Genomic DNA, 22,915 nt, shown 5'->3' on the forward strand with positions numbered 1-22,915 from the left:
GCTTGTGTAATAAAACAGCTGCTTGTTTCCTCATATTTAAGCTAAATAAAAGCTCCCATCTGTTTTTATTATATTATATTTTATTATATAGCAGATGTTTATCAGTAGAATTGTCCAGAAATGGCAGCAAATAGAAACACAGGTCAGAAAACGGGAGTGAATCTTGTTTAAATCTTCAGTGATATTGTTATTTCTGCTGTAGAGGTAAAATACTAAAAAAGGGGAAAAGAGCTGGAGCTGTTACTTAAATAAACCAAAGCAGAGAAAGTGAAACAATTTGTGTTTATAATTACAGAGTTAAAAAGTAAAACTGGTCAACAAGCTTGTTTATTTTGTTCTTTGTCATAATTTTTGCCACTTTTTAATATAAAATGTACTTCAAGTATTGTGTCAGAGGAAAACTAAATAGTGACAACTTCCAATAATTTGCTAATGCTCATGCTAATATATTTTTTAAAAAGTCAGATTATTTTTTATTTTATTGTTAAAGAATGCCTATCAAATTCTAAAAGCATTGTAAAAATTGGGGGGTTATTTTATATTTCTAATAATGCCAAAATATCAATAAATTCTTAAAATATTTTTCAGTTCCTTTGGGATGTGGGAACTGGAGATTGAAGTCTCTGTTCTCAAAAAAGCTTCATGGTGATGCTATTTGCTGAATAGGTATTAGTTGAAATATTTAAATGTGAAACATATTTCCTGGGTAATTTTTAGAATTATTATGGAGTAACTGCTGTGATTTTCACTCCTGCATATTTATTTCTGTGTCTTAATGGGATAGATCTGTTTAGACAATGAAATATTAATGCCAATGATGTTTCCTTGCCAGAAAATGTTTGGTTTCAATACATCCAAATTACAAGATGAAAAAATATCTTAGTAAAGCAATCTGGATATCTCATATTGTCAGTTTAATAGTTCAGTTTTTCTTATCTCTTCTCTTCTCTTCTCTTCTCTTCTCTTCTCTTCTCTTCTCTTCTCTTCTCTTCTCTTCTCTTCTCTTCTCTCTCTTCTCTTCTCTTCTCTTCTCTCCCATACCTATTATATATAACCAAGGTTTTATAGCCATGGTTATGCATAGCATTTCTGCATCTGGATAAATACAAATTATTAAGTAATTTAAATAATTATTTTCTTTGCAGACAAAAAACTGCTATGTTAAGTTTATCTGACTATTCTGTGGTGTACAGAATACTGTCTATGTTTTTAAACTAAACACTATGGGTTTTGAGATTATAAAAGAATATAATTCAGGATATAAAAGTTCAAATGCTGTGGTTTTATTTTGTGACAGCACTGTAATTTTGTGACTGAAATGCAACATTGTTTCCTTGCAAATAAAGATGTCTCACATCTTTTCAAGCACCATTTTTGGCCATCCTATTCCTGGAACTCTTTAGCTATTTCCTTTCAGATTTAATTAAATAGAACTGTAAGAGTTAAATTGACATTTTGGAAGGGGTAGTTTTTTTATGTAATGTGTGGTGGTTTTGATAGGGGGAAAGATGCTCATTCTCTGTCCAGATGTGGCATTACTTCTGCTGTGCTCTTCATCATGATCTATGGACTATTCTACCTCCAAAGACAGCCCAGGAGATTCTTACAGATGTATTAGAGCGATCTTTGGATATTCTATGCTCCAGATATTGTCAGGTGTGTCCCAGCTACAAAAGAACACCACAAATCAGGTAATGGTTGTATATTTAATACACCATTTTGATGGATTAGAAAAGTAAATGTTAGTCTTCTGTTATTTACTGCTTTGATTCAAATTCAATGTTAATGAACACAGCAGAAGGGATAGACTGAATCTATGCATTTTGATGTTAGTTTTAATAAAATTTACTTTGTGTATTTAAGTATATTTGGTAGTTATATTGCAAACTGGGCAGAATTGAAGGCCTCGCAATTCTGTCAAATTGTTCCATAAACTGCTTGATTGGTTTGAAAGCCTCACAATGAAAGTTCATAGAGGATTGGTGATGCAACCAAAAATGTGGATAGAATTGACAATGTCAGGATTAGAAATCAAGCTGTTGATTTATTAAGAAAATTTAATGAGTTCCCGTAGAATCTGTGGTTTTATAGAACTTTTAAAGTGAAAGAACTACAACATTTGTTTTGATGTGACCTTGTAGTAGATGCCAGTGGTGTAGATGGAGAGAGGAGAAAGAGGCTATTCCTTTTTCTGTCATTTTAAAAAATAAGAAATGGGAAGTTTTTCCTGTTGCAATTCTTACGTTTTGCCAGAGAACATGGTCTTTTTTAGAAATACTAAAGCAGGTGTCTTCAAGTGGAAGTTAACCCTACCTTTGTCCTTTCTATCCAATGTCTTGTTTTACTGAATAAATAGGTGTTCTTCTCCTAAGAGAATGGGTGACATTGGAAGGACCATAGTGGATCATCTGGTCCAACCTGCGTACTCAAGCAGGGCTATCCCAGAGTGCACAGCACAAGGCCAAGTCCAGACAGTCCTCTTAGATGTCTCCAGTGAGGGACAATCCACAGCCTCTCTGGGCACTCCGTTCCAGTACTTGGTCATCCACACAGTAAGGAAGTTCTTCCTCATATTCAGGTGGAACTTCCTGTGCACAATTTCTGGCCACTGCCTTTAGTACTGTTGCACAGCACCACCTAGAAGAGTTAAAGAGTTTGCAGTTTTAGAGGGCTGGAGACACTTACCAGGTCCATGCTCTGTGTGACTAAGAGTTATGTGCTGTCATCTCAAGTTTTATTATGAAAAGGAGTGTTGTCATGAAAGCTCAAGTAACTTGCACAAGATCACATTCTTAAAATGGGTAGGAAAAAATGAAATTTTATACTATGTACCTATTTGTGTGCTCTGTTCCTGCAATAACTCACTGTAATTAGGCTGTTCTGTAACTTTTGGTACAAGGAGATTTTCTGAAAACTTGCGTGGAAATTTTTTTGGGGAAAAAGTTCCCCAAATATGCATTTTTCATATGAAATATGAAAAATGCAATATTACCAAAGTGTCGTACTAGTGAATTCTATATGAATTTACTTCAAACTACTGAACAAGAAAAAGCTTTTTATGTTGTCATTTTGTGGAAAAGTTGTATATTTGTTAGTGTGATTCTTGAATTTTTCACTAAGTAAATTGAACTATCCAGTCATGAATGAATGGAAAAAAATACTCAATACATTTTTATCACAGACTCTTTACATGTTTTTTTAATATTGTTGTGGTTTGTGGGGGTATCTTTTCTCCCAGTGGTTCTTCAAATGATAGAGAACTGATGTATGATATGGACAAATGTCTGTTTACGTGTGTTTGTCTAGATTCTTCAAAAATAACATATTCCTTAAAAATGCATATGATCACAGGTGGATCCATGGCTTTTAGGTACTTAAGTAGTTTTTGAAGTCCAACCTCATACCTCCCATATTTTTTGTGTTATTCATGTTTCCTCTGCATTGTATGTCATAGTTGTTGTCTTGTTGTAGTTTGAGTTCTTGCTGTTGTTCAGACCAATGACATGTGGTGCTCTGCCAACCAGTATCAACAAGCAATAGATTACTGACTCAGAAATATTCCACATTGTACATTGTTGCATGGAGTTAGTTTTGCAAATTGAAGATTAAGTTACTTTGTTCCTATTTTTTGCCCCATCAGGATTTGAAAATAGTAGGTGCATTTTAATGATAAGAAAACAAAATTAATATTTATTTACTTGTAGTTTAGGAAGTAAATTGTTCATACCTAGTGACACTGTCATTTAAGAAAGGATATTTCCAAAATTTTTAAATCTTCTTTTTACTAGTTTCAGTAACAACTTCTCTGTGAAAGAGTTGATTTTTACAGAGTAGTGGATGGAGACTTTCTGCATCACTGAACAGGAAATTTTAAAAGTCCATGCTATGATTTTGGTGTTTTATCCTGTCAGAGAAAATGTCTGTTTAATTGGAATTTACCACTATAAAGATGTTTTAAGTAATGTTATTCTTGGGCTTTTTTTCCTACAGAGTTGATATTGCAGCTATTTTAATGTCCACTGAAGATATGCTCTGGTCAATTTGTAGTTCTGTACAGGAGTTTCTGAATCCACACAAAGACAGAAATCTCAAGATCTATAAAATACATAGCCACTGCAATAGTCTGATCTCTGTGCTGGCTATTTTAACTTCACCGTTGAAGAATTTGTATGAGTGAGTATGAAGTAAACATTTAATTTGAGATAAAGTTGGTTCTTGAGCTTACCTGGATAGATCTAGAAGGGTGAATTTTTGTGTTGAAATCAAATGTAATGCATAGTATTGGCACATTTTAATAGTCTTTGACTATTTCTCAATTTGATCCCATACTTATGTTTGTGATCTTGCCTAAAGCCCAGTTATATCTGCTGAGATTTTATTAGCTTTGGATCAAACTCTGGTGCTGTACTTTTTTTTTCTGTTAATAACATAGACCATAGTAAATGTCTGGGTTTATTTCCTCTGTGAGAAAACCAGTAGAATTTAATTAATTTTTACTGCCCCAGATTTGCAATTTATTTTTCCAGTTAGGACATATTTCTTTTTAAATATGGTCTTATTGATCTGAAAACATTTACTACTATGGTACCAAATACTTTGGCAAGCAGGTTGTCAAATCCATCATGTTGTCAATCTTCTAGAAGTATTGCAATGTAAAGGTAATTTACTAAAATGATCATCTGGTTACACGACCAGTATGCTGCAGCAAATGTAGTAAAATGTAAGAATATGGAGGGCCCATATTTATAAAATTCATGGTTTCACAAGTCACAACTGTAAAAAATGGACATGTAACTTGCACTGAAATTTGGTCTGAGTTTTTGTTGATAAAATTCATCTGTAAATTTGCTGTAAGAGACAATGCAAAGCGAGATCACAAATTTAAAAAAGAGGAACAACAAAACCCCAAACTAATGAAGCCACATCCTATTCAACTGGCTTTTACTTTGTTATTCAAAATAAGAAAAATTCTAGGTGGTGCTAGGGTGGAGACCTCCTGCATATAAGCCTCTTTAACTATTTTTTTTTTTGTCATGTGTGGGCTCATTTTAATATTTGTGGCCTCTAAAGAACATGCGAAACTGGATTGTACCTGATTGTTTGATCTTATATACCACAGGCTTATGAATAGATAGCAATTTTGAAGGTGGCTCAGAAACAGATTAGGTAGTCCTGCTATGGCAGTAGAAATGGAGGCAAGAAAGGATTACAGTGGCTGTAACTGCTTCTACTGTCACTTTTGACATTTCATCTTTCTTTTATGAAAGGCCTTAAAATGATAGACCCTAGTGAATATGTAGTATAATTTGTTCCTTTAAGCGATTCTAGTCTCCTCCACTGATCAGTGTTGTTTACATATTTGTGTATACGTAGCATGACAAAAAATGTGTGCTTGCTGGAGAACTCACAGAGTTTCAGAACAAAGTGCCCATGAAAAGCTTGGTTTCTATTTTATGTAAAATGCTGCAGGTAAACATCTTGGTCATATAGCTTGCAGAGTTAGGGATGTGAATTTCATTACCTGAATTTGCTTATCTGGAGATCAAAACCTTGACATGTGCTGAATGTAGCAGCTCCTTTCATTTACTACAAAGTACTGTGCAAATCACCACCAAAATATGGCAGCTCTGTTTAAAGAGAATACAAAAAAATTGTCTTATTTTGTTACATAGTTACAAAAATAATATTAACTGAAGATCATTTCCATATAGATTATACATGTTTTATAATAAGTAAAATTGTATTTTTTTATTAACTTCTATTCAGACCTTGTGTTTTCACAATCTGTGAGGCCCCCATTATCAAAACAATTTTTTTATATTCTATATTTAATTGCAGTCAATATTTGTCAAGTAACCTAGTCCAGTGTTCAGAGTACAAAGAGGAAAGTGGTTTAGGCAATCAGCTTCTTAAATGACTATATTCAATTGTAAACACCTTAATATAGTGAATTTTAGGTAAAGTACCTAGGTGTAATGTTTACTGGGCTATGCATAGTTCATTACATTAGGAATCTATCAGTAATAAATTCAAAAGTTACACCTGATTTTAAAGGAATATTAATCTTTCATCAATTCTCTCTGCAATTATATAGTATAATCACAATTTCCATCTTGTCTTGGCTCTATATCTTTCACACCTTCGGTAAAGTTAACTGGAAGTGAAATCTTTTCTTTTAAATCTATCATGCTCTCTTTTTGTACTGGAAGTTTTCCCTTAAGTGACTAGAAGTCAATTAATCTTTAGACTTTTCAGGGAAATTCTGTGTAATCAGAAAAGTGGCAATGATGAAACATTGTTTTCCAGTAGTTGTGTAATAATATGACTGGTTCATTTTCGACTTACTAGAGAGGCTGTATTCTCTATTGCTTAAGAGAACTAAAATAATTTCAATTTCTTAATTATTTTGTGGAAATTGATTAAAACAGTAATGGTGGTGAAAAATTGGTAATATCTTTAACTTCAGATAAGGTGATTCTGTTTTCTCATTCCTAATATTGTGATCTAGACTTTCTTTTCTGTATGGCAAGGTTACTTAGATCTGGTCCGAAATTCATCTGTGAATCTCTTGGATCATCTAGGTTTAATGGTTTTTTTCTACGGGTTTTTTCTATGCTTCATTTTTTCTCCATCCTTCTGTGGCTTTCCTGAAGTATCTTTAGCATAATGGAAATGTTGGTTGGAAAGGACTGCTGGAGGTTGTCTAATCTAGCCTCCTCCTCAAAGCAGAACAATCACCAAGAGCAGTCAAACATGACTGTGTTTGACCGACTTAACTGACACATGCCAGCCTCCAGGAACTGAAGTTTTCCGACTTCTTGTGAGGCCTGCTCTGCAGCTGCAACGCCTTAGTGCAAAATATTGCCTCATATCAAGTGTGAGCCCTCAAAGCTGCTGGCTATAATTTGCTGTATCACGTCAGCATAACTGGGTAAAGTTGGTCAGTGTTGTCTTCGTAATTACTGTTTGGCTGGTTGTAGGCTGCCATTACATGAATCAACACTTTAGTCGCCTCTTCACGGAGTAAAGGAGTCTAGGGCCCTCAAACATTTTTTACACATGATTCAGTTTAGTCTTCTCCAGTTTCTCACATACTCCTTGAACTGTAGGCCCAGAGGCTGGACAAAATATTCTAGGTAAGGCTTAAACTGTTGACAAGCAGATGAAGTAAATCACTATCTTTGTTTTAGTTGCTATGTTCCTGCCCAGTGTGTGGTTTGCATTTTTCTAGTGATAATACTCTGTTGCCTTGTCTTCAGTACCTACTGCCCATAAATCCCAGGTTTGTGGCTGGGTAGAGTGGCACTTAGACAAGTTAGGTTATTGTAATTCTGTAGCTGAAGCAAACAGTTGCTCTTTACCTCAGTCAGTTTTGTGAATTTCTGTTGGCCCAGGTGTCCATGAGTGGGCACTCAGCTGTTTGTTGTGTTAACTACTGGGTCTGCTTCCCCCAGTTTAGTGTCACCTGAAAATCTGCTAAGCAACTGCTCTCTGTTGACTTTTGTCCACGTTATTGAGGACCTGATGAACAGTGAGTCTCTAGAATGTGCTCCTCAAATATACTGAGTGTTGCTATTTTCTTGCTGCTTACTCAAAGCTCTGAAATATGAGGATTTTCATAATTCTGAATTTCCAATCATCATAGTCTTACTTGCGGACAAGATTGTTGTCAGTTACTCAGTTCTAGTAGCTAGGGTTTCATGTAGAGGATCACACAGTTTCAGTGCTGCCTGTGAATACACAGGAGAGTCCAATGCCATTCTTTACTCGTAAGTTTGTAGAGGAGAAAATTACCTGGGCCTTACTCTCTTCTGCCTCGGGTTCGGGATTGCTCAGTTTGGAGCAGATCCATTCTTGTGCCTGTTCTGATATGCTTTAGTCTTTATGCTGAGTAGGGGACGATAGTCTGTAAAGGTAGAATATAAAGAGGAAGGTGGATGCACCTTTTTGTGATTTCATAGTATGAATTGTTATATCTTATTTTCTCAACAAGAAATCAAGTAAAATATTTAAATGCTGAGAGAATAATATAGAGAGTTTATTGGCAAAATTGTTCTCTATTGTTGTAAATTCAATGTTATTTGCTATTAAAGACTGATATTTCTCTTTAATATATGAGTTATAACTCATGAAGTTGCTTTTTTAGTAATGTTTATTGGTTATACAGAGACAAATCATACAATCTACAAAGAAATAGTGTTAGGATGCACCTTGCTGGCATCTCATTTCTTCACACCTGCACTCAGGCTTACAGGGTCAATTCTCACCCTGTCATACTCAACTGAGAAATAAAACCACTATAACTTGAAATCTTGCTTTGGTATTAAATCAGCTATCCAGTGCTTTGAGATAATAGGCAGCTGGTTTAGCATAACTTGAAGCAAAACCAAATGTCCTATTAGCTGTTATTATACTTCTGTCAGAAGAGTAGTTGAGTTCAACAGTCTGGCACAGAGTTGTTTTTTTCCTGGTAAGAATTACCTAGCCAGCATTGGACATTAAAAAATGCTGTCATGAGAATTACTGTATTATCATCAGACACTTGATTTTTAATAGTATTTGAAGCTATTCTAATACTTAAACAATCTCTAAAACGCTTAGATTATCTCTACCTCATTTTAAAAATTTCTGTAGAGATTTTGCTATAAGCAAGTAAGTCAGAATCCAAAAATCTGCCCTGTGCTTCTCCTCAGGATATGGCTAAGGCTCCTTAGGAAACAGCCAAGTCATGCTTAGCAAGCTGCTTTAGTCCAGAATTCTGTCAAACAGTTCCTACACAAGCAATAGACAAGATGTGGTCCTCTTTTTTTAAATTAGATTGCTAACCAAGATGTATTTATCACACTTTTGTGTAGGATGTTTGCTCTATACTTTGCTATATTCAGAAAAAATATTTCAGTGGATGAGAGACAATAAGATTTGTTTTTTACTTTCATAATATTGAAATTACTGTCCTTAAAATAATTCTTTTCAAGTTGGCAGTCTTCTTTTGGCTATATTAGAATCTCAGCTCTATTTTTAATCTTCAGGTTTTCATGAGTTCATAAACAGCACAAATTGACTGTGCTAATCCTTCTGCTCAGATTTTGCTTGCTTAAGATCTGTACTAAATTATTTTTATTTTTTTTTTATTACTAAGGGAGCTTTCCAAATAAAACAGCCTGTCTTTTGGAGAAGTTCAGAAACAGCTACCTTTCTTTTGAAAAACTGTAATTCTCTCTCTTCTTTCATCTGAGTCTAATAGACATGTAGCTGTAGTTCTGAATTACTTCAGATGAAAGATAAAAAATTCATAGTAAGATGAAAAGTAAGGTGCTTGTGAAGTGATAATTGTTTATATTTAATGGAGGATATATGTAACAGGCTGGAATTCCTCTCTGCTGGAATTGTAGACAGTGTAAATGAAAATAAAAAGGGAAGATGCCAAGGGGCATCCATTACTATCACACATTATTGAATCATATTGGCTGCTAGAAATTTGTACATATAATATATTTACATATATGTATTTATGGTACATATAATTTATACATATATATATATTATATATTATAATATATATGCATATATATTATTAATTTATACATTATATTATTACAATTATATATTGTACATATAATTTATTGTTTAGTAATGATTTATTACTAAACAGTAATTAAAGGCAAATATCAAATTATAGAATCCTGTTCTTACATGCATCTGTAATCCTATCATATAATTATTTGATAAAATATTTCATTTTTAGTATCCATAGATTTTGCCTCTCACATCATTTAAGTAAGTAAAGTATTGCAAAAGTAACATCTAGTCACAATCTAGTTCTTCTCTAGTCCTTTATATTTGAAAACAACCAGTATTCCATTTCTCTCAAGCCAGTGAAGGTCCAAAGCTTCTGGTTCAAATTTTTGCCCAGTATGATCCAAAGTCTTTATACACTTGCATGTCAATCAGTATAATTTCAAAAGATACTTTACATATCCTTATTATAAAAGTGTTGAAAATACTATGCATTTTTGTTAGGCAGGAAGAAAAGAGCTGTAGAAATGAATGACTGAAGAGAAATTTGCTTATTGAATGCATTTTCAAACATAGTTTGAAATGTATTATATAGGAATAAAAATATGAAGAAAACTTGAATAACAGTTGTTAGATACCGAGTTTCAAAGAGTGAAAGTGAATAAAAATATAGAATTTTATTTTTTACAGTACATAGAGTTGCAATAATGTGTTTGCATACATATATTAATAGTATTTATCATAAGGTATTTTCTGTCTTCTGTTCATGTAGACATAATTAATAGTAGTGGTCTAAGGGGATTTTCAGTCTCCCTAGTAATTTGGAAGTATTTGTTTTCTTTCAGGACATTTCTGGGTAATTCTGATGAACATCTTCCTCAAGATTTTTCGAAAGTCTTTTATCATCCATTACACTGGTTATTTTGCATACCGTCATCCTGTTTTTACTTTCAAAAGTGAGTATCAAAAGTTGATTGTTGTAAAACGATCACAAACAGAGGCCATTTTCCATGGGAAAAAGAAGTAATTTCCCCAGGTTCTGGGTATCAGATTAAAGGTGGCATTTGGGGATTTAAGGACTTGAAGTGTCCTAGTTGCTGGCAGCTTTAGTTTTGGAGAAATCCAGCAAAGTTTGCCAATTTCTGGCTTCACACGGCCCAGTCAGCCGAGGTGAGTGGCCGCAAACGGAGGCCATTTTCCATGGGAAAAAGAAGTCATTATTAGTCAAATATTGTTACATTTTGAAGAGCACATCTGAATCAATGTCTAATTAATATTCTAATTTTTAAAAGCTATAGAAGGATTTTTTAATTAATTACAGATTTTTCTAATATTTGAAAGTCTGAGGAAAAGTTGCACTGAAAGCACTGTATTTTGTTAGTCTATTAATTATGTTTGAGATTTGAATTAGCTGTAAGGTTTTCTGGCTTTAATTAAAGACTATATAGTTCTTGATAAAACAGAAGTTCAGCACAGTTGCTGTTTTGAAGGACTTATAATTAAAGGGGAGATAAAGAATGTATGTCTTTCTGTTTAGGATTGCTGTATAAAAATAAATATTTGGTTCATAAATAACTCATTTAACAATATGCTGCTTGATTGTAGTTGAATTTTTTGGAGATTATTGAATGATTAGAAGCAAAGGCTTAACTTTTCTCTGTCGCTGCATATAAGGACAAGTGACATAGAAGATAGATACTACCAGCTGTGCTGTTGTTTGCTTTCTAATTTTGAAACAGAAGCACTCCCACACCAGTGTAGATCCTCTCCTAACCCTTTCACCTCCCTCTCCTCCTTTTCAAGGTTATTTCCTGAGAGGTTTTCACTCTCCATTTTCATGAAAAGCTGCTTTTGTGAGATGTTACTGTGTTTTCCAAGAAAGTATTTTTATCTTTTGGAAGAATACATTATCAAATGACTGGTGACCTATGGATGACCCATGTGCTTTGGATTTATTACCTCTTTCCTTGTACACACAGCATCTTTTACCCTGTATATGTAAATATGTTCCCTATAATTTTGCTCCATACTACACAGAACATGCTGATTTCTCTCCATAGGCTCCACTCCTAACTATGTGTCATCAATCCTCTTCTCTCCTTCCCTAGTGCCTCTGATATCTGCTGAACCAGAGACAATATGTGTTGTCACTGCATCAAAAACATGTGGTTTGCTAACTACATGCCAAACAGAGTTGAATAACTGTGAATTCAGAATATATCCTGCTTGAAATAGTAATTTAAGTTCTTATAAAGCATGAAAGATCATGCGTGTTTATCAAGCTTCAAGGAACTTTGTCAGTCACTTTTTAAGTTATGCATGGTTGGAGAAAAAGGAGAAGGATGGATACAGTAGAGGGAATGACTGCATTAGAAAGGAATCTAGTCATCCATTTCTGGAAAATTTATGCTCCATTAAGTATTCATTGTAGAAAAGACAATATGTTTTTTGATGCCCTCATGCACGACCGGATCTCAAAATATAAATTATACCGTGAAGTATGAGTTTTGGAAGATGATTTTGCAACTGAGTACCCTATACTGTGTAACAGCATATAAAGGAAACGCTGGTACCATTTCGGTCTGACATAATTATCTTTTTTGAGGTGAAATTAAGATAGATAAAAATAAATAGCAGAAAACTATTCCAGAGCTATGTAGTATGCACTTATTTTCTGTGGAAGAAAGTTACTAAATTACCCTACTTCTCAGTCACCAAACAGGAAAATGCTAAGTACAAAGAAAGTACATCTCCGAGAAGATCCAGTCAGTGTACCTTTGTGAGAAAAGTCTGAATATAGAGAGAGCCTTGCATACTGTCCTGGTGATAATGAGCAAACTATATTGGTAAAATACTTATTGTTCCTTTTTAACAACACACCTTTCAGCTGCTCAGGAAAAAAAATTAAGGGCTCTATATCTAATGAGTAATTCTGAGGTGTTCTAGTTTTTTCATTGGTTTTATACTCTATGTGAATGAAACATTTTTCCCCTTCAAATGCTGCCTTGAGAATATTATAAAGAAACATCATATTTAAGTATTGCAGAAAATTATATTTCAGAGCATCCTAATTATTCATGGGTTGTTTTCTGATTTTGCATCTTATATCTAATTAAAATATATGTTCACTGTCTGTAACAAAATTGGAAGCACAGTCCATTGTATACCTCTCAGCTGTGGCCACCTGATTTTGAACTGACAACACTAACCTGTCATACATTTAGCTATTAAGTATTTAGTCTTCCTAAGCTTGCTGTTTCAGAAAAAAGTTTTGCTAGTTCCTGAAAGTACTTTGTTTACTATGTAACATGATTTTGTACATTATTTTTCATTGCTGCAAATGGCTACAGTCTGTTTAATTTTATCAATTTGACTCCAAAATCAGCGTCAAGATTGTTACCATGAATTAGCATGTCTACCTGCCTTATAACATCTTGAACTTAGAACATGAGATTTTCTGTCTTTCTATTTTGAATAGAAACCAAAATAATATAGTTGGTTATCAAGCTAAAGAGTTACTGATAATTTATATTGCAGTTCTTTTAGTGATAATAATTAACTTACTTATTTATTTAGATATATTTATTTAGTTAGTAATTGTGATTCCTTCAGTGTTAATTGTGATTTGTTCTTTGCCTCATTTGGGGTTTATAATCATAGCATTTGCAAATCAAAGTTAGAGTTTTTTCCTTCTACTGTACAGAACGGGACATTTATATGTGTGATATTTATATGTACTTCACCTTTTGTCACTTTTTATGAGGCTAGTCTTATTTTCACTAGTACTGAGCTAAGAGGATGAGAGAACATATGTCTCTCCATATGCACGTTACAAAACTTCTCAGTGCATTTATTGGTGCTAGCTTCATGGCTGTAGGGAATGTCTGCTGTATTTTATTTTTCCTCTAAGTGAGTCACACCACTGTACATTTCAATTTGCAAGATGCTTAAAGAGCCAAGAACTGGTGTATATTACAACATGATAACTTCCCATCTGGTCAATGACAGACAAGTTTTTTTTCAATTCAGATACTTTAAAAATATAATTTATTTCTATAGGAATTTAAAATATGATTCTTCATAAATCTAATCGACTCAAATTGTCACTTATCTTTTAGTTTGAAGGCAATGAGTGACCTTATTAGATAGGATAACATGACATTAAAAGAAGAGAAAAAAAATTAAACTGGCCTGAATGTTTTAACTGAATTACCGAAGAGTTGAGTTTGCTCTCAGCCATAGCATTAGTTCTAGTGTGAATATAGTAACCATTTTAATTTTAACTTTAATTACTAACTACTGATTAGATTATATATAGATTATATATGCATTAGATTATATATATAGGACTAATATTGAACATACAGAAATTAGAATAGCTATTTTAAGAATCCTAATATCTGAATGCAGTATGTGTTTTAAATATGGAGAATTTAATTTGACTGCAAGTTCTATCAAGATTTAAATGTATATGTGTAGGTGTTTTTGATAAATACTGCTTGAATCCAATATGTGCTAATATTCAAATATAACTGTAGAGTCAGTGCTACGCTGTCGACAAAATATATAAAGTACCAGATGGAAGTCACAAAAGCTGTGCCTAAGGTTTCCTGGCAAAGACATTGTTTATGAAGTTAGAGGTATTTGCTGTTGTGTTAAAAGAGCAAAGGCTGAGGTTCCTTTACTAAAATTACTATTAATTACAGTGGAGTTTTGTTATAACAGTGGACTGTAAGGGCCCTGCTAGAAGACAGTGCTATGGTTTCCTTAGGTGGCTTCAAGACTGCCCTGCAAGATATGTGGCATACTGCTTTTTCTGGTAATGGAAACCTAGACATCTGAGGGACTAAAGTAGAGGAGTGTATCAGCTGACATTTTCTTTTCCAGGACTTGTAGGTTTGTATTGAGTATATTGTATAAATAGCAGCTTTGATTCAACAGTGAAATACTTGTGCAGTTATCTGGGGTTTTTTGTGTGTGTATTCAAGCATAGCTGGGAGGTGGCACCCTTGGCTAAGTCAGAGGTTGTAAAAGCATGCAACTTAATGGAGAGGTACCCCTCTGGTAGAACCATCATGAGCCCATTTTGGTTCTGTCCCAAAAGTTATGTGTAAATGGCATGTAAATTGTTTGAGCAGAGGCATATAAATACTTGTCTAGTCTGACAAAAAAATGTCAGATTGAAAACCTCCCTATGAAGAAGGTTTTAACTGATGCTGAAGGTGCTTTTTGCATACTGGCAGGTAATATTTATACCTGCCCAGTCAATGCATATGAAGTCCTTAAAATAATGCATGTAAAATTCATGTACATAGAAGTTTATGAGGTGTATAAAGTTTCAATATTATCAACTATTTTATAAATTTGTAGCCAAAAAAGTAAATACAGCAGGTAAACATCAGTTGAAATTTTATTTTCAAAAAACCTTCAAATTAATAAAAATTTACACATTAAAGAAAAAAAAATATCCACAATCCAATTTTAAAATCTTGTTTTCAAAAATGTTTAAAGAAGAAAATACTAAATACAATAGGTGATAAACATTTGGCAGGACAGATTTGTTTATTTTTTATTTAACTGTAGTGTGAGTTCAGTGATTGGTGTTGGGTCACTGGCTGTGTTCAGAGGAAGCCCTGGAATAGTATTTGTAAACCTCAATTTTTGCAGAACATGGAAATCACAAACAGAAAATAAACTGCCATCTTTTTAAAAGCTAATGAATTTGTACTGTGCTTTCTCACTTCTCCCTGCTGGTGAAGCAGTAAAACAACCAGTCTAATATTTCTTGTGGATTTTTCAGAACACATAAGAATTGCTCAACCTAAAGTGGAATTTTGCAACTCCTTTGAGCATTTTGACTGCCTTTTACTTAAGAGCTTTATACACTTCATCAAGGAGAGACACTGCAGATGTCTTAGTCAACGATTACTGCAATAATAAACTAAAAAATTGTACCCTTATATTTATTCAACTGCAGCAAAAAAGTCCCTCTTTTTGCCTAGAAGAACAAAATAGGTACTGTTCCATGAAAGAGATAAACACAGTTGCTTTGTACCAGATTTAACTGTGGCAGACTAACAAATGTCGGTTTTCTTTTAACTAGTTGAAATTAAGTGCAGTTCTTTCTCTGAGCTGCCTTAAAGTAAGGAAGCATGAAAGCATTTTCAGAGTAATCTGGGAGGAGTTGACACTTAAGGGATTTAGTGTTACATCTGCAATTCAAAGATATTAATTTCATAGATAAATTAACTTTATTATTCTTTCTGTCTTTATCTTATATTTTGAAAGGACTCCGTCAGCCAGAGAAATGGCATCCCAAGGTCTGCTGAAGCTGCTCTTATCCCAGCCATACTGTAATTTGAACTTGCTTTTGGAAACATTGCTACACCATGATTGTTTCTTAGTGAAAATTTTGTTGAGAAGCTCAAGTAAGTATTTATATTGTCAATCCACATAAGATTATCAGTGAGAAACACAAATTCATTTTTAACTTAAATGCTGGAGGAAGGCTGACAGCCATTTTGAGGGTTAAGTACCCATTTACTTACCAGTAGGACACTTCTTGAATGGGTAAAAAGAGAAAAATCATCACTTTTTGAGTGAGAATTTACATAATACACTCAACCAGTGTATTAATAATTTCAAAGCAAACTGCAATTTGATAAAATAGGCTGCTATCATAAATGCAAATGAGTCAAGATTAATTTGAACTTTATGGAGCTTTGATACCGCAACTACTGTACACAGGTTTTTAAAAGTGTGGATCAGTAGTCTAAAAGAACACTTTCAAAATTACATTTGAACAGTGGAAAGCTTCCTAGATGTTTTGTTGATATTATTATATGCTTGTTGCTGTTGGCATTCTAGAATTACATACATATGCTTCTGCTTGTTAATTCATTAATGCTGTTTTGAAAGTAGAATAAATAAAAGAATATTTCTACAAATTTTTATTTGCATTCTGATGGCATTGGGTTTGAAGCAACAAACTTTATGACATTTTTCCATTAGTAGTTTGCAGATCAAATGGTCATATTGTTGAATAGCTAATGGTGTAATCACCTATTTGACTTAATTTTTCAGGAATATGAGAGTCTTGGTTTCTTTATTTTTTTTGCAAACAAATTCTTCCTATTTATCAAAAAACTATTACCTCCACATAATATTGTATATATTTATATTTATGTTTATGTGTATTTATCTCTCTATCTATCTATATATAACATGATTTCTGTCATTATAAATGAGTTCTGTCATTTTGTAATGGTCTAATGTTTGTCAGGAGTACATCTATTTCTGTTACACATCTTATTGAGATCTGCAGTGCATACAATTGCCTACTCAAACACATGTCATCTTTTACAAAGGCTGACAAATGTTTGATCAGGGTCAGAGTCTTAACCTAGTGTTATACAGTATTGAGTTTTACTATCTGTTTAAATTATTACAGGTAATAAGTGACAGAATGTATTAGTCTATTGACTGACCAACCTCTTAAGCTTTAAAGAAGTCCATGTGACTTTGAATTACAAAATGTGTTATTTACACAGGCTTTATTCGTGTAACTTCAATATTGGAATGAATAAACTTCCAGTTTAGATAAAGTCAATATCTGTGATGATCCATATCATCTAAATTAATTTCAATGGGGTTAATTGTCTAATGACAAAAAATATATATTCTATATTCCTTCTTGTATACAGCCAAGTATACCATAGTTTTTGAGCAATTTGCCCTAGTGATAACAAGACTCCCTGGTATTTATTTACATAAGAATTTTTTAAGAAGGCAAAGCCTTTTCACATATTTTACATTCAATCTTTCCTTTTCCTTTTAAAAACAGGCCAAAAGGCAAAAAATCTTAGGTATTGATGAATTTTCCTGTACTGTTTTAACACTTTGGGATGCTCAAAGTAGACATCATTCAAACACATTAATTTTCATTGTTCTCCCATTGTTCTCATGGTTGTACCACAGGGAGGTTGAGAAGGAATGTATATTCCCCATCATAGCAGGGAGTATTGTTGTGAATGCCAACAGAGTATTTGTAGAGAAGCTATTTGGGCATGATTCATGTTGCGAAATATTATAAGAAAGATAAAATATTTGTTGAAGCTATTAAAACTCCATGCATATAATTATATGCTATCTGGACAGGGAAATTATAAAAGTGCACTTCTGTAATTTTTTTGTGTGTTAGGATATGTGAAATGTACATAAAAATTAAAATATGGAAATATGATGTTATTGCATCAAAAAGTACTAAAGGTAATAAATCAGGTTGCCCAGAACAGAACCTTTTGTTTGTCTTTAGTGCACATAGCTACTGCATAGAGGCAATTTTGGAAAGATGGTTGAAAAATTTGATTTGCGTATTTGACCTCTGTAACTAGCTGTGAGTCTAAATAACCTAGGTGTTTTAAATTACAGTCCCATATAATCTTAGAGATTTTTTTCAACAGGTCCAACATCCAGCAACTTTTTGTTCAAGACATGTTCTTGAGTGATTAAAGGGTCTAAGGTCTCTGCTGTGGCTTTGCAGAGATCTTAGAGAAAAATAGTGAAGGTAGCTGGTACCATGTTAATTTTCTGACAAAATAAGCTATTTTGCAATTTATTTGGCAGGTTTTTTTTAAACCAATATTGCCTTATTATTCATGGATGCGAAATAGAAATTGATTATTTTGATATGCAAAAAATAATAGAGGAAAAAAGGAAGTGGTGTCTATAAAATAAGCAGATGAATCCAGAACATGCTGATGTCAAAAAGTGAAGGATATAAGTGAATTCTGAGAATTTCTGCTAGATTTGCTCTAAATACACATCATGCCAGTTGAACAGTCTGGGACTTCTTTTTTGATAATCATTATTTCTAGGAATCAGAGGGTTTTCTTTGCACAGTAAAACAAACAACTGTAGCTTTATTGGATTCCACTAGCCCAACACAGGATTAATATGTGTCAGAGGGGACCCCATCAGACGTAGACCTGGCCACTTATGAATAGCAGATAAGACAGTGGTCACTAAGAAATTGTCACTGAGAAATTGTCAACAAGGCACGTTCTAGACCTTCAGTCAGTCTTTGGGTCTCATACATTTGTTTAGGAAGAGATAGTAGTGTCAAGTTGATGAAGAACATAAAATGCAATATATTGCTTTTTAATTTTCAAAATAATCTTATTGATTACCATAAAAACTCGAGACCTCAGTTGTTACAGAAATTTAATTTGTCTTTCTATACACAACCTTAAAGTTAATATTGGCATGTGGAGATAAACTGTAAGAAATCTGTATTCACAGCAGGACCGTGCTGTTGGCAGTTTCACCTAATGTTTTTGGCTTTCACAATAGCTATTTGAAAAACTACTAGAAGACAGTATTTTTTAGGCTGTACATCTCAACCTAGATGATATTCTGGGCCCCACTAAAATTTTGAATTAAGAATTGATAGTAATTTACAAATATTCTGTAATAAGTCTAAGGCTGCAAATCTGAAATTGGACCTAAATAAATGTGATGTGCTTCCAAAAGAGATCAATTACCTTGCACATATAAGAAGGCTGGGGGAGGGAAGATACGCACCAAGAAAATATAATTGTGTGGTGGACCATTATACAGCTTTCTAGACACCAATAGGTATTAGGAGTTTCCTAAGACTGTTCTTTTATTCCCCTTTTTCTGGAAAGAGAACTTGGAAATGTATTTGTAGAATGGAAAGATTTTTTTTCCCCACTCCAGTTCTTTGCCTGCTTTGAAACTGTTCTCTAACTGCCACGAAGTATAATGTGTCATTTTAAGGTAAATTTTAAGTACTAATTAATTTTTAATAAAATTTAATACATTACATTTTAGACACATGAAAGTAAATAGCAATATTTTTTTGTGGGTTACCCTAAAAGTACATTGAAAAGTGGTAGCTTCACTAGTTGACCTCATTGACTGAACTACTAGTGGCAATAGTGAGTTATAACAGAAGAAAATGTACATGCCTTACATGAATTACCAGCTCCATCAAAATGCTGGCATTGTTAAAATCTGTAACAGTTTTTATTTCAAGTTCTTGAGGGGCATTCTTTCTTCTTGTACTTTCATTGTACTTTCTTGTACTTTCTTTTGATGATTCCTTGGATTTAATAATCCTGTCATGGTCTATCACATAAGTGAAAAAACTAGCAACCGTTCTAGTTCCATGGCTCAACCACACACCATTTTGGGAAAAGTAGTCTTGCATATTTTGGTCACAAAACTCGGATGTTGATCTGTAACCCTGCCCTCAATAAGGTGAACAGAAGTAAATCTCATAGAGTAATTTATATCTTTGCTCAGAGACAGATCTCTCCTCCTGGTATTTGTGGATCATCCAATATAAGGCTTGTGGGTACCTCTTTGTGATAGCAGTCTGTATCATGATAGCCTAATGAAGATTACTTTAAAAGAGGCACCTCCTCAAAAGGTCCTTCTGACCAGTAAGCTTATTGGATTCTGTACCTGCATAAGGAATGAAGGATGTACTGAAGTGATATACTTGTAGCTGGAAGATAAATAAAAAAGGGACCCTAATACAGATATCCTGTTCCATTTGGTGACTTTCCAGTGATAAGCTAAGGAAAAGATGGAGTTTCTGAATTGGATTTGGACAGGATTTGGACTGCAGTGGACCCCTGCTGTGAATACCTTACCTTTTCTTGACAGAGTGAGAAGATAGTGTCTGATACGTGTGTGATAGACTTGGTGTCTGTGATATATGGTCATATGGTTAGCTTTTCAAAGAAATAGTTCTGGTAGGAACTTCTTGCTATAGTAGAGATCTTGACTGAGTAAGTTTTAAGAAGGTAAGCTGTTTAATATCTACCTGAATATATAGAGAAACACTAGGGAGCTAATGTGGCCATAGGACTACATTCAGTATTGCCGTATGAAATTTTGGCTGTCAGAATGTCTTACTTTCTGCATACTATCCCATAAAATCAGTACTGGAAGTATTCTGACAGTAGTGGATTTTTTCTATTCGCCATATATCTATCTAAGATAGATTCTACAGAAATCACTAACTCAGAAATTCATTAATGGAAACTTCTTCTCAGATAGTTGAAAATAAATTGTTTAGGGAGAAAATACTCTAAATGCAGTTGAGTGAAATTAAAATGCTGTGGCATTGATGACATATAAATATATACCTACAGAAGTAGTTTGCTGATATATTAATAATTTATGGGCAGATGATTTAAGCATTTTTAAAGCTTTTTTGGCATGTTGAGCTTTATGGTTGTCATAAATTTGGGATTTATTTGATTCATAGATAGCAACTAATACAGGGTTTATTATTATTTGGAATGTATTAAATTGAAACAGGTAGATTTAATATCTGGGTTTTATTCAGAATAGGAGTAATGTGATCCTGAGATTAGTTTAGTTGGTTAGGACATGGTGCTGTTAGCAATCAAGGTTGTGGGTTCAATCCCCATATGGGCCATTTACTTAAGAGTTGGACTTGATGACCCTTGTGGGTCCCTTCCAACTCAGAGTATTCTCTGACTCTGCCATAAATCTATAATGTAAAATTTCTCCTTGGAATTGAAAACTGAAATAATACACTAGCTGCCAAAATGAAGCCATGTTCAAAGTTACAATAGAGTTTTTGCTGTCAGTGGAGAGGAGCAACTCTGAAAGAAAAGTGAAATGATCTACCAGGTCAGATACAGTAAGGAACAGACAAAAGTCAGTGACAGAAGCAGAACTGAGAATCTAGTGTACTGCAGACTGCCTGCTGAAGTATTTGATTCTATAAACAAATAAAGCATATCCTTTTTGCATTCTTTATATCCTGATCAGTTACTGTGGTTTAAAGAAACCTTTATATTCAATAAAGAAAGCAAAATCTTCATGCTCCTTGCAAATTAAAGACCAGTATCAGAAATAATTTTCCCATCTTCAATTCTTCTTCCTAAGTGAAACAGCATGTATGCATTTGAGTTTTGACTACCTCTTTTGGTCAAAAAAGACAGCATAACTATTTGTATCTTGGCTGACGTGTATGGATTAGCTGGGGAGAGTGAGGTCTAGCATCAGTAACAGGATTTTCTGAATTCAGCAAGATTCATTTCATGGCTAGACTAGTCAGGTAAGTGCTGGATGAGTGATAATGTTGGCAAATTACTGGGTAGTATTTCTATCAGTAAGAAAGAAATGTGGATGAATTGTACTTGTAACTCTGCCATTCTGAAGTTATGCTTTTAAAATACATGGTAGTATCCCAAGAGATTTAGTGCATTATTTTATCATAGGAAGAATGATTCATTGTGAATGGTTAGGGCATAGCTTTTATTCAATAGATACATAATTTTCTTATAGAGATATTTATTAAAAAGAATGGTATTATAATATTTTTTTTATATTTTGTGCATATAGAACATCATGCTATATGGAAATAACAGACAGCTGATTTTTTTATTTTAGCAGGTATCTTGATAAATATATAGCCACATTTATGTATGAATGCTAAGTCTTGCTGAAATAATATGGAAGCATCTCCTTTGAGCTGTCTATGGGAGCTTTAGGTTCCCTTCACAAATTAGCTTCTGCTGTACAAATGCAGTCAGTGAAAAAAATAGAGGGAAGCATCACAGGGCAGTAAGTAAAATACTTATCATATAAATTCTGTTCTATATAATAATTAACAAGAAGACTGCATTGGAGTTCAAACTGATATGAATATTTAATGTTATGACAGATGAACTAATAAATGTAAAAGGAAAAATCTAAGGCAAGAGAAATCAACGTATCTTTCTGTAGACTCCTAATTCATAATATTTAACCAGCTATACTGATCTGTTAGCTAAACTTTTCAAATGACATTATCTTTTAAGGTCCCTTCTAACCCAAGGGATTCTGTGATTCTATGATCCATCCCGACTTATCAATAAGAAAATTGATTTTAACCTGAGCTTTCAGGTTGTCACAACAAGGACAACATTTACTTCAGCATAAAGCAAGCAAAAGCTGATGAATAATTACATGCCTTGTTATATTTAGTCACAGAATGACTTAGTAGTGGATTCATGCAGATCTTTGCTTAAAAGCGCAAGAGTTGCATTATACAGTCGTTATAACAAGATGTATTATAGCCCTTTCTACAAAATTCTTTTATGCTCATTTTTCTTTATCTAAGACTTTTGGTAGCACTAATTGATTTGAAAATTAGTATATTGGTAAATTGTGACTTAAACTTTCCATTGTCATAAACCAAATTTAGGCTTAATTTCAAGTCATGACCACCTTTAAACAAACCAATTCCCCATCATGTACTTCAAAGGCAGTTTACGTAGTACTTGAAATCTTAGCAGAACTCCCCCTAGATTTTGAAATTAATTAAATTGATTAAAAAAATAAATACTTACAG

General features: G+C 33.5%; 1 protein-coding gene across 3 annotated transcripts in view; it reads left to right on the forward strand.

Moving 5' to 3' along the window:
* KIAA0825 (KIAA0825 ortholog) overlaps positions 1-22,915 on the forward strand; it is a 229,143-nt gene that overhangs the window by 83,544 nt on the left and 122,684 nt on the right. For all 3 annotated transcript variants that reach the window (XM_058044253.1, XM_058044255.1, XM_058044256.1), the window contains exons 10-13: positions 1,501-1,691; positions 3,991-4,173; positions 10,362-10,472; positions 15,805-15,944. In XM_058044253.1, coding sequence (XP_057900236.1) covers positions 1,501-1,691; positions 3,991-4,173; positions 10,362-10,472; positions 15,805-15,944 — 625 coding nt within the window. The remainder of the gene's footprint in view (positions 1-1,500; positions 1,692-3,990; positions 4,174-10,361; positions 10,473-15,804; positions 15,945-22,915) is intronic.

The sequence above is a fragment of the Melospiza georgiana genome, chromosome Z (assembly GCF_028018845.1).
Source record: "Melospiza georgiana isolate bMelGeo1 chromosome Z, bMelGeo1.pri, whole genome shotgun sequence".
NCBI classification, from domain to species: Eukaryota; Metazoa; Chordata; class Aves; order Passeriformes; family Passerellidae; genus Melospiza; species Melospiza georgiana.